Here is a 12,358-nt window from a genome sequence, read left to right on the forward strand (position 1 = left end):
GCCATTTCTAAGGAGACAAGGGGTGCTGCTTTGCTCCACTACTGTCACCCTTCTGCTTGCTTTGGATCTGACTTGCAGTTGCCTGGAAGAAAGAAGCAATAATTCTTTCTGGAGAGGTGTCTTTTCCTTCCATGTGAGATTATACAAGCTTGGCTATGCCATAAGCCTTACATATAGTGGAGCTATAGCTACTCGGAAGGTCTAGCTACCAATGTTACCAATGATGTTCCGATATCCATAATTCAGGGGGACTACAAGAACAAAACCAAGCTTTTCATGAAATCTATGTCCTGGAACAGGGCTACACAACAGAACAGAGTTCCTGGGCTCTTTCCACAGCTCCCATGAGAGCCAGCACCCTACATGTGAACACAGATTTGGTCCCTGTGCTGAGTGAATGAGGAAGTTCAGTACAAGGAGACTGTCAAGGCTGCAACCAGAAGAGGTTAAGAACTGGGACAAAAGATAGAAGGAATTTAAGGGAAATATATGTGCCTGGCTGCATCAGACAAGCCAGAAGAACTGAGCAAGGTGACCTGATAGGGGATCTGGTATTTTCAGCAATTGAAGATATCCACTGAAGTGCCACTTCTTGCTACATGAAGTGCAACCAGTTACTAATTACCCCTTTAAGTCTAGCCAGCTTCTAGCATACTCAGACATTTTACCAACACATCAGATGAGAAAAATTCTTCTCAAGTTGCATTTCATAAACTAGAAAGAATAACATGGATAAGAGCAATGTTAAATGAGGACATATTAGATAAGTCACCAAATCACTGATTTGCCACCCCACACACCTATACATCAGACTGTAAATCAGAGAAGCTTCCCTTTGTCCTTCCACACTATGGGACAAAAGTTTAATTCAAACGGTTTTATTTATTTATTTATTTGCTGTTGTTGAATTTGTTGCAGGAGGTCTTCTTTACAGCATTTTTCAGGACTGTTTGGTAATATCTGTGTGCACGAATCTAAAACAAGTTCTTTGTAACCTGAGAAGTGGCACCAAACGAAACTGACAACAACTAGAAAAACCAAGCTATCAATTAACACCAATAAAGTTTTTCACCACGGTATTTTAGGTTTAATATCACATAGCCACGCACACAGGAATAGCATCTGTACGGAAATGTCACTCATTCTTCTTTCATGGGGGCTTCACCCCCCTCCCTTTTACAATTCTTTTCCAAATATCGTACTGGGAGAGGTTCATACAGAAAGATGACTGAACATAGTGAGTATTTCTCATAAAAGTTCAGTACAGTACGTGCCAGGAAAATGGCACCAAAATACTGCATCTTACCGTTTCATAAAACTGTGCCTGCTGCTCCAAATAAAGACGAATGACACTGTTGTAGTCATAAATCCGGTTACTGTGGAAGTGATTCATCTCAGCTGCAATCAGATCCAGGAGGCAAATCATTCAAGAGAAGTGCTCATAGTTAGGAAAGGTTTCCCTTACTTCAGGTTAGTTACTGTGCAACAAGCTCAGTGTCCAGCCCTGCCAGTGTATTTCCTATTCACGTGCCCACAACCTGTTTAGCCTGCAGTGCTGAAGTTACGATGGAACTGTACACACAATTGGTAGGGTGTCAAATACTCACTGCTGAAGCACTAACGCTTTCTGGGTAAAGCCAGGTTCTTGTTACAATACTCAGGGGTACAAAGACTTGATATAGAAAACAAACAGGATTTTGTCTCACTGAGGTTAACTGTCCTATTGGGAAGTTTTTCAAACATATTTGGCTTGGGAATTCAGACTTCCAAGGGTACAAATGAGTTCAGGCACAGCTGTAAATATTCAGATAAAACAAAGATACAGCCAGTTTGACCCATTCTTGACCATTTCAGAAGGAATCTGAGAAACTGCATCACTGAAGCCATTCCTTTCACCAATTTCTGCATCTTTTGTCAGATCACAGCTTATAGCTGAAATAAGTGAAATATACTTTGAGCTATCAATAGAGGGAGAAAAAACATTTGAGACTGCAACAGCCATCCTCAAGGTCTTTTTCCCATGATTCCCACGGATTACCACTTGAACAGAACAATACTTTTACATCACAGCATCTAGGAAGAAATGGTGAGAGAAGGAAGGGAGGAGATTTTTGTTCTTTAATTGGCTCTGCGTGCTGCATTGCCTTCTCCCTGTAAACTACCAAGTACTCTTAGCTTTAAGTCAGCTAAAAGAAGCTAAAACACTCAGCAATGAGTAACCGCATTGAGGGCAGTATCAGGATGCACTTTAGAGTCTAGTAATGTGCAGGCCTGAACTCTGACTCCTCAATTCCTTTTTTTTTTTTTTTTTTTTTTTTTTTTTTTAAAGGTGCTTTTTTTTAAATCTCCTATTTCCAACATCTCTAACCTAAAAAAGTTTGAAGAACATCCAGGAAATTAAGTCTTATCTACAAGAACATGACACTCAACTGGATCATGCCTGATTAAACTCTGAGTCGGAAAAACACATACATGTTCTCAACTGCTTCCTGCACCAAGGCCCATGGCTTTATTTTGAGACTCACTGTGATTTCAAAACAAAAGAATTAGTACTCTGGGATGCTCTTATTTCAAATGTCATGTTGCTACCACAGAAAATACACATTTTGGAAATGCAATTAAAAGCAAACAAAAGAAGAAAAACAAAAAAGTGAGGCAGAAAAGCAGCTGTAATTCTAGGAAAACAAATAGGTAACAACAATTTCTGACAGAACAAAGATTCTTTGCCAAGATTTTCTTACTTAAAAATCCTTCAGCTCTACAATATTGCCATTTAGCTCCAAACTTGTTTTACCTTGTAGTGCATAAGCCATTGTGCTCACACGTTTCACCATATTCTGTTTGTCCTGTGGTGTTATTTTACTGGTTGCAACTAATTTGTCACTTTCCTTCACTCTTTCTATCGCTCCCTGTAGAAAGCAAACGAAGAAAGATTAAACAAGTAGCCAACTTAAAGGTCTTCACAGTCATCTACAATTCTACTAGCCACATTTTGATGTTGCACAATATATACACAGAATGACTGATAGGTTTGTTATTTTGCTCCACTGCTTGCAAGATGCGACTTAAAACACAGGCAGGAACATTGTAACCAAGAAATTGAGTTTGGTAAAGGCAGTAATAAGCAAAAATACACACAGAGGAGACAAAAGGATCAGGTTCCAAAATTCAGCAGAATGACATAGGAGACATCAAAAACTTCAAACTACCAAATGCCTGTAGAACCTTACCCACATGTTATGCAATATTCAGAAGACAAACACTGTTTTCCAAGAGACTACAATTCACTGCAATATAACATGATTCAAGAAAACCCTCAAGTCACAAGCAGGAACGGTAAAAAGAAATGCCTCCTCCTTAACAATGGATTTAGACTGCACTTTCCTTTTCATGCCAAACAATATTCAAAAAACCCTGTTTATGTTGTTGGAATAACATTTGTTCTTCCCCACGCAGGTCTTCCCACTGCCCAACTCCTGTGAGTAAACACCCCTCACGTACCTTATGAGCTCCTATGATGTCAGGGAAGCAACCAAGAAATCCCTTATACTCATGATTTGTTTCCATCAGGAAGTGCAGATCTTTCTTTGGCTAATAAATAAAGCGTATGCATTGTTAAAACTACCTGAGACATTAATATCACAGACACAGTAAAGAAATAATGAAGCCAATAAATGGGTTGGGGAAGAAAGGGAAGACTAGAGAAAAGTAAGTGAAAAGCTTAATTGCTTGTTGCAAGTTTTTCCAAATTTAAACAGGTCTTTATTAAAATATAAGCTTTTGAGCACCAGTAACAAGAAGTCTCAGTTCTTTGTTCTCCTTAACACTGGCCTATGAAGTGAGTGCTTTCCCCCAAATTCTCACAGGATTTTCTAGTCCTAGCAACTGCAATTTCAAGCAACAACCCCATTGCTATATGTGTACCTATACAGGTGCATCTCCTTAGTTGCTTAATTGTGAGGCTGTGTAAGAGCTTCCAGATTCAGCCTTCAAATTAGGCTCTGTATTTTGGAAATGAATCTTAAACACTCTGCAAACACTGATTTATAGCTTGAATACCAATATAAAATCTGGATTTATTTAAACTAGATTGTTACCGTAGCAGGCAATTGCACTGTAGCAGGCAATTGCACATCAAGGCATAATGAAAAGTAGGAAGATTTGGATCTTGTAGACATCTGGGGAATACAGGATAAGATGGAATCCTATCCTTGATTAAATCTCATTCTGTTGTTTAATGAACATCAAGAAACAAATACATGTTAAGATAAAGTAATCATTTTAGCGTTTTAGAAGCCAAAATGGCCTTCTGTTCCAAGAGAAATACCTTCTTATTGCTTCCTTCCCAAACTGACATAGAATCATAGAATCATTTGAGTTGAAAAGTACCCTTAAAGGCCATGTAGTCCAACTCCCCTGCAGTGAACAGGGACACCTACATCAGGTTACTCAGAGCCTAGTCCAGCCTGACCTCGAGTGTCTTCAGGGATGGAGCATCTGCCTCTGGGCATCCTGGGCATCCTTTTTCAGTGCCTCATGATCCTTATTGAAAAAAAAAACTTTTTCCTTATTTCCCATCTAAATCTCCCCTCTTTTAGTTTGAAACCACTTTCCCTTGTCCTGTCACAAGAGACCTTACTAAACAGTCTGTCCCCTTCTTTCTTACAGCTGCCCTTCAGATACCAAAAGGCCGCTCTCTTTTCTCCACAGCTCCTTCTCCAGACTGAATAGCCCCAGCTCTCTCAGCCTGTGAGGGTGCATTTAAAAGTATTAATAGCAGCTTCACTTAAGTGGTCTGCATCATTAGCATTTGTTACATTTTAATAGGAGAAAAGGAGAAAGAATAGTCACATCCACACAGGTGATGTATTTATACATGCTATGTCAGTGTGAGCAATGTGTCACAATGTTTCTACCTGATCTGCTACAAGGCTGGCGATTTCTTCATAGGTTTTTCCTGCTTCTGTTATTGCTTCATTGAGATCAGATTCCCCTAAAAGTAAACACCAGTGTTCAAATTACAAACAGCCACATCTTGATTCAAGACAAGTTTCTGAAATACACTCTTTTATAATTACACAAGCCTACCCATCATTTCATAACCCAAAATAATAGAAAGGTTGGAAAAATATTGGTTTTATACCATTAAAGAAGGAAAACTATTAAGACCTTGTACAAAATGAATACTGGAGGGACCATTTATATACTGTTCTACCATATCAGCACCATTCATTTCCACACTTCAAAATTATATATTATTTAGATATACAGGTATTCCCACACAGGGAGCACCAGGAAGCCTACTAAAGTAAGAAGGAAGGAAGGGAGAACAAGGAGGGTGATGCTAGGAGATAAACCAACAGTGCTCAAGAGAGATCTGAAGTTCTGTTTTTTTTTAACAAATTATTTTCATTCCTGACAAGCAGCACTTTCTCCATAATGCCCTATGGAACAGTGATGCTACCCTTAAAATCTCCAGCAGTCCTGGATCGTAATTATTAACAGGCATGAGGGGCAAAAAGAGGCCCTACTAACATTTTCTCATTGCCAACAAGCTTTCTCAGCTTTAAGGGAACTCTTCTATCATATTTTCAAGCTGAGTAAGAATCTCTGCTTTTGAGAATGAGCTTCTAACTTTCATCATCACATGAAACAATTAAAAGGCTGCAGAAGCTACATGGAAAAATACTAATATCACCACAAATCCTAAGCTAGGCAACACCACAAGCACTCCTAACACTGTATTACCAGCAGCACATGACTATGTGAGACAAAGATAGAAACAAGCCTTACACTCTTGTTTTTTCATGCCACTTTGCCTTCCCAAAACACTGTTTTTTGGTGTGTTTTCTTTTGTCCTTGTTACCTTGTCCAACGCACTCAGTCAACAGTATGGAAAGCAAATCAAGGTAGAGAAGGTGGAAAGTTTAATTTGCTGTTATCAAACATTAGCTTATGAAAATGTTATCCTTTCAGACACACCTTGATACCAGGCAGCAGTTAACAGCCTTTAAAGAACATTTTGTTTTTATTCTATAGAACATCAATCATTGACTTAACTGAAAATTACCAAATGTCGATTTCATTAGTGATTGATTCGAACATTCAAATAGTTTCTTCTATAGATGTTTAACAAATTATTTTATGTCATACAGCACTCTTTCATTTCAGCATGTCCTAAAGGAAACAGGGTAATGACTAAATGTTGCTTAAGGTCTATCAGTCAATTCTTACATTCCATTAGACTAGTTTTACGATGGCAAAAGCTCTGACAGAAGGCTGATCTTAAGTGCTAGTAAGTCCAGCAATACAAACATGGTTAAAAAAACAGCTGTTTTTCCCCTGTTTAAGCCCATTATGATAAAATAAAGATAAAAACAACAATAATACCATTGAGAGACCAAAAAGGTATGTAATTCAAAAGTTATCTTCTTCCTATTAAACTATTAAAAAAAAAAATAAAATCAGAGAGATCAGTTCCTCAGGGAGGAAACTGATTTCACTATTTTGGAATTCCATAGGTCTGTTGAAAAGTAACCTTGAGTTTAGCTTAACTGTTGCTGAGGCAACTGCTAGATTTCTAGGACAAAATATCTTGTGATTTTCATTCAGTTCAGAAGCCAGGCTGGTGTAGATATTGGCTGTTCATTTTGTAATTCCATAGAAAGAAAATGACCTTTCCTGCCTGTGTATAAAAAAGGAAAAAAGACTACAAGCATTCAAGTAAAAAGAAAACCTCCCTGCTTCTGTGCAGAACTCACCTAAGGGACTTCCATATACTGGAGATGCAAATAAGCCCTCCAAATACATGCTTTTTCATGTGGGGGCAGTGGAGCACAGAGTCTGCTGCTTCTAGCAAGAACAGGATTAACAGGCATTCACTCTGCTATGGAAGCGCACCCTTAATGATGCAGGTAAGAGTTGTACCAGACAGCGGATCACAATAATAGTTACATGAGAGGCAGAATAGTATCTGCAGCTCCTCACATTGCATTCTTATTTTCTGCAATCTCTTTCTCAGGCCATGCTACAGCAGTCTTAAAGAGTCAGATTTCATCTGCCACTTGCTGCACCCTTCAAGTTAAAATACATATCAGCAGAGTCAGGTCATGCTCCATCAGTCAGTGTCCAGACCAAGCTAGCTTTCTGAAGTTACTGCTTGCAATTCACATGCTCACACATCAGAGCAACTCAAATTCCACCAGCACATTCCTGCCATTAACTGCTGTAAGCGTGGGTTTCAGTAAGAGTCTTTTTACTTGGACAAGTTCACCTTTTTAACATTCTCAGCTGCTCAAGAGTTGTGCAAGATGCTAAGCTGGGAGTGGGTAGCTCAACTGGAGCCGTGAAGGCTGAACCAGGTCCCAGTTCAAAGATATACCTGCTGGCATCTACAACAAAACTAAAGTAGTGTTCATTACCGTATTCCCAAAAGAAACAGAAAGGCCTTCAAAGTTTTGATTAAAGATGCATGTAGAAAGACCAATTAAAAAGTCCAGTAGTACTCTACAGATATTTTAACACAGTCATGAGGAGAAACTGATATTTTCATTGCTTCACAGGCCTGCCTGCATGCTGTTACAGGGAGACGAAGGAAGATGTAAAAGCATGAGGAGTCTTATGGAAACGTTCAGCAGAGTATCTCTCAGGAGTTTAGCTGGTTGGTAGATGCCAACAGTAATCACCTCAGAGGGAATACACCAGCCATGCTGAAGGAACAAATATTTCATAAGATGTGATTAGAACAGAATTTTTTTCTTTAATTTTTGTCAAGAAGTAATTTTTTTCCCCCTCAAAGTACGTTTCCAGGAGTAGAAAAAAGATCAAGACTGATGTACTAAGAAACAACATGTAGCAAGACTTTTTTTGGTGCAAAGTACTTCTGACACTTGCCACGTTCAGCACTCAAGCAGCCTGGAACACAAGATATCCCTGTGGCTAACTGGTGCAACTTATATGCAACTACCTAAGAAAATTCTTGAGGGGTGATGTAGGATTGGGAAATTTCACTACAGCGGAATGGCATAGCATAGCATTTGAAACCACATAAGAGAAGCTGTAGTATTTTAGGCTGCATTAGCTGCAGATCATCACACAATGCAATGAGACAGGCAATTCAGTGCCAGACTGAAAGATGCTTGCAGACATACTCTGGAACTTTCCAATATATATTTCTGGACTAAAAATCATACTTTCAAAGCACTTGTTCCTAAAATGGATTGGACAGTACAGAGGCCCTTGGCCAAGTTACAGGAAAACCCTTCAATGTATCATTAATAGTTTTTAAAGTACCCTCGCCTCTGCAAATACTGGAGCCAAATTCCTTGTATGCCCTGTGGTAGGAATGAATTGATAAGGCTCATTTTGCAGCATAAGAAAAACAGCTTGAGTGAATCAGCTTAACACACGTATCTTGAATGGTGCTACCTTAAACATTTCAGACTGAAGTTAGGAGAGAAGGAAGTGGACATTCAATGCAAGGCTCTGCAGAGTTAAGGACAAGAGTTAAGACTGAGTTAAGCTCTGAAGAAAGAGTTAAGGATAGTATATTTGTCCCATACAAACTGCAAATGAACTGACATACCAGATATGTTGCTAGAAGTCAGCTACCAATAGCTGGAAATGCTCATGTAACAAAACTGCCATCTTCAGTGGTCTACACAATTAAACTTCCAGAATTTATCATCAGAAGTAAACAAGCACAGGGGAGTTGGGTGTCTGAGTAAGGATGAAAAAGATGAAGTGATTCAGCTACCAACAGAAACTAAACTGAATCCTTTTCAGTATGGTCAAAGGAACCAATCTTCTTTATTGAAAATCCAGAAAAATCATACCCCATACTCAGCCTAGCTAATACTTCTTTGTTTGAAGGAATAGGTTCAGTGTTGCCTTTAAATACTGAGATTATGAAAGCTGCATGCTATCAGTTAAATTCAGGAGCTTTTATCTCTTGCACAGAGCCCAGTAATCCACAGATCTCTAACTGAAGCAGCCATCAAATGAAACCGCACACAAAGAGCAGGCATGGCAGACTGAAGGTAGCAGTAAAGACAATATAAAACAACGCGTGTACTGCATTTGTTGTCTTTTCCTGAAAATGGAAATTAAAAAGATAAGTCCCATATGTTCTTAATTCTGAGGAAAAAAAAACAAACACTGGTGTACCAGCTATTAGAAGAGCAAAATACTTGGATTGGGAACAGAGGCTATCAGTGAGAAGGGCATTCTTCCTCTGCAAAACACCAGGATGCAACCCGGTGCAGCTGGGCAAACAGCAACATCCTTGCCTTGTGCTCAAGAATCATGGGGTGTACTTTTTTTTTCATACCACCCAAATTGAAAGGCTGATCTTCAAGTTTGCATCCTCACTTTAAGCCATTATTCTTTTTCTTTTATCCCAGTAAAGAATGCGCATTATAGTTCAAACAAATTTCAATCCTTTCACAAGAATTCTTGCAGCAGATTGTACCTGGGTAGGATTTACTGTTTTCTAACCCATGCTGAGTGTACATGGCTACACAAATTCTCTGCTTGGTTTTCGTATACAAAAGTAACATTTTCAGTAAGATACTACATTCTAATTGTAAACAAGCAATTATCCTGTTCAAGTACAGGACAAAGATGAGAACAAACTACAAGAAGTATTCCAGTATTTCCAGCATCAGAGATCCTGAGTTTCAAAATGGACTGCATTTTAATACATGCTTTTTGGGGAAAAAAAGTGTTCAGAGTATAAATTGAGGAACAGGTTATAGTCCAAATAGTTAATGGTTAATTAAAAGTTCTAAAATAGAAAGACTTCAGGAAGTGTCTATGCATCAACCTTTAAGGTTTTAGAACAGAGCAATTTTGCTATAAAGTATAAGAAAAAGAATTGTAGTTAATCTGAGAATTCCAGAGAGAATATATCCCATTAGCTCTCTTTGGGATATGAGGAAATGTTTCCCAGATAATGAATTCAGCACATTAAAGTAGAAATTTAATTTTGACTTTACAGACTAAAGAGAAGTCTGCAAAAATAAATTGCAGTTGATTCTCTCAATTCCTCTCCTACAACTTTCATACCCAGTGTGACAAACTCTTTTTCAAGGCCCTTGAAGAAGAAAGGATAAAGGATGGGAAAGGCTACAGCAGCCAACCCCCCACCACAGTTAATGGCATACAAAAATCCAGTAGTAAGTTTTTCATCCTTGTGTGTGGAGCTGTTGTTGCACACAACAGTTCTGTAGAAATATTTTCAAGGCTCCACTTCCTCCCCTTTCCTCTGATATGACAGAAATATAGGCCACACACACACACACACACAAAAAAAAAAAAAGCTACAGCATGTTGTTTTGCCACTTAACTCAGTGATTAGATTATATATTACTGAGATCAAACTAAACTCCACCACTACCAACCCAGCACCTGACTCCAGAATGAAAGAAACAAGACCGCAGATTAAAATATAAAAAACAACCATAATAAACATGGAGCAACACGGTTTTAGTAGTTTTCCAGAAACATGACTGACATCTAAATTCAAAAAGGAAAGAATCAAGACCTTCGCAAAACAAACCCCAAACACAGCACAATGTAACTGAAATATCTTTTGTTAACTCAAGTACAAATGAAACTGCAGAAGTACCTTGGTAACCACTGGTGTTGAAGACCAGTGCCAGGCTCTGCAGTGCTTTTCCGATCTTCTGGTATTCCTTGGGCAGTGCTGAAAGTGACAAAGGGATGGGAAAAGAGGGAAACAGAAGCAAAAATCTTTAAGATTTAATCTTAATTTGCAACATTTCCAAAACTTGAAAGAAGCAGATGTCAAAACCAATGAGGTATTACATTGTTGCTAATAGTGAAGCATTTACAATCACATTCTCACCCCCTCTACCCGCTACACAAGCTTTGAAACTGGATTAAGCTCTTTGCAGCTTGGATTTTTGAAGGCCACAAACAGCTGGAGAACAGTGTGCAAATGCTATAAAATTTTCACTGCACACTTCACCTCAGCCCTCCAACTTATGTGTACAGTGAGATTTTTTTCACCCTCCTCTATAAGGAAGGTGACACGGAGCAGAAATCTAATATTTTAAAGAGAAAATTAGCTTACAGACCGGTAATACCTAAACTCTCCTGAAATAATGGATTTGATATTTAAAGAGACTAGAAACCAGGCTTATCTAGGAATAAAAGCTGATGTAAGTATGTGAATTACAAAACTGAATTCTTGAGTCCATTTACTAAAAATATATGCATAATTTGCTTCCTCACAAATTTTTTTTAAAAAAAAGATTAATGGGTATGTGTTTATTACTAAAACTGAGTATCACCACTCCAGAGGCCTAAAAAGCAACGTGAGCTGTGAAAGCAGTTATTTTTGTTGCTGTTGTTTTAAATAAACTACCTACACTAGCAAGGAACAGAAAAAAAAAAAATAGATTTGCTTTTTGTTGTCAAATATCTGCGCTCATGAGGGCACACAGCAGTTTTTGGTTGCTCTAGCATATAGTAGAAAATCCATACAGTTGGATTTTCAGAGGGACCCTTCTGTAGCCAAAACAAAAAAAAAAACAATTACTTTATTGATCATCTATAAAATCATTTCTCAGGAATGAGACAACTTATGAAAGCTAACGTTTCTTAGGGAGCAAGTACCATTCAGAGTACTAAAACTTTTTTTCAGCCATTTACTCTTTCCTGACTCCCCAGTGGTAACTTCAGCAAAGAACACCTTCATTCCATTTGTGTTTCTGATGTTTGCACTGTCAGTCATTTTTAAATGTTATGGAATGGAATGCATAGAAGTCATTGCTCAGGTAGTGCCAAAAATACTTGTGATTAGAGTTCAGACTAGAGCTGACAGAAATTTACATTATTCAGTTTTTCAAGTTCAGATTTTACTATTCTCCCTTTTCCAGTCAGTATGAATGTCTGAAAAGTTAGGAGTTAAGACTGCCAATCACATCTGACTTTGTGTTTATGCAAGGTAATTAAAAGCTGTGACCACTGTAAAAAATGATTACATAAATCATTACATCCCTAAAGCATACGTCATAAGTTTAGAGAGATTTTAACAGTGAACAAAATAATGAATTTCTGCTGTGGCACAACTCACAGCCAACCCTTAACTACAGTGTTTTGACCATTTTCTTCTGTGTCTGCAAAGCAATGCTATTGTTCTAGTCTGTGCTGACAGACTCTCCTTCTTCCCCTGACCTTTACTTTCTACCCAGAATTGCCAGTAATGATCCCCTAGTGAAATGAGGGCTCTACAGTATTAAAGTTGTGAGGTAAGAGAGTTCAGATTTAGACTATTTTTAACGTTAGCAGCAAGAACATCAGTGATGTGTGGAAAGAAACCTTCCTCATCAAG

General features: G+C 38.3%; 1 protein-coding gene across 1 annotated transcript in view; it reads right to left on the reverse strand.

Annotated features, from left to right (window-relative positions):
- The window catches only part of SNX9 (sorting nexin 9), a 61,481-nt gene that overhangs the window by 3,389 nt on the left and 45,734 nt on the right, over positions 1–12,358 (reverse strand). The window contains exons 13-17 of the mRNA XM_042810358.1: positions 10,628–10,705; positions 4,917–4,993; positions 3,502–3,591; positions 2,795–2,909; positions 1,307–1,398 (exon numbers count right to left, since the gene is read on the reverse strand). Coding sequence (XP_042666292.1) covers positions 1,307–1,398; positions 2,795–2,909; positions 3,502–3,591; positions 4,917–4,993; positions 10,628–10,705 — 452 coding nt within the window. The remainder of the gene's footprint in view (positions 1–1,306; positions 1,399–2,794; positions 2,910–3,501; positions 3,592–4,916; positions 4,994–10,627; positions 10,706–12,358) is intronic.

This window comes from Centrocercus urophasianus, unplaced genomic scaffold (genome assembly GCF_019232065.1).
Source record: "Centrocercus urophasianus isolate 14NV4802_14NV808 unplaced genomic scaffold, USGS_Curo_1.0 seq_10, whole genome shotgun sequence".
NCBI classification, from domain to species: Eukaryota; Metazoa; Chordata; class Aves; order Galliformes; family Phasianidae; genus Centrocercus; species Centrocercus urophasianus.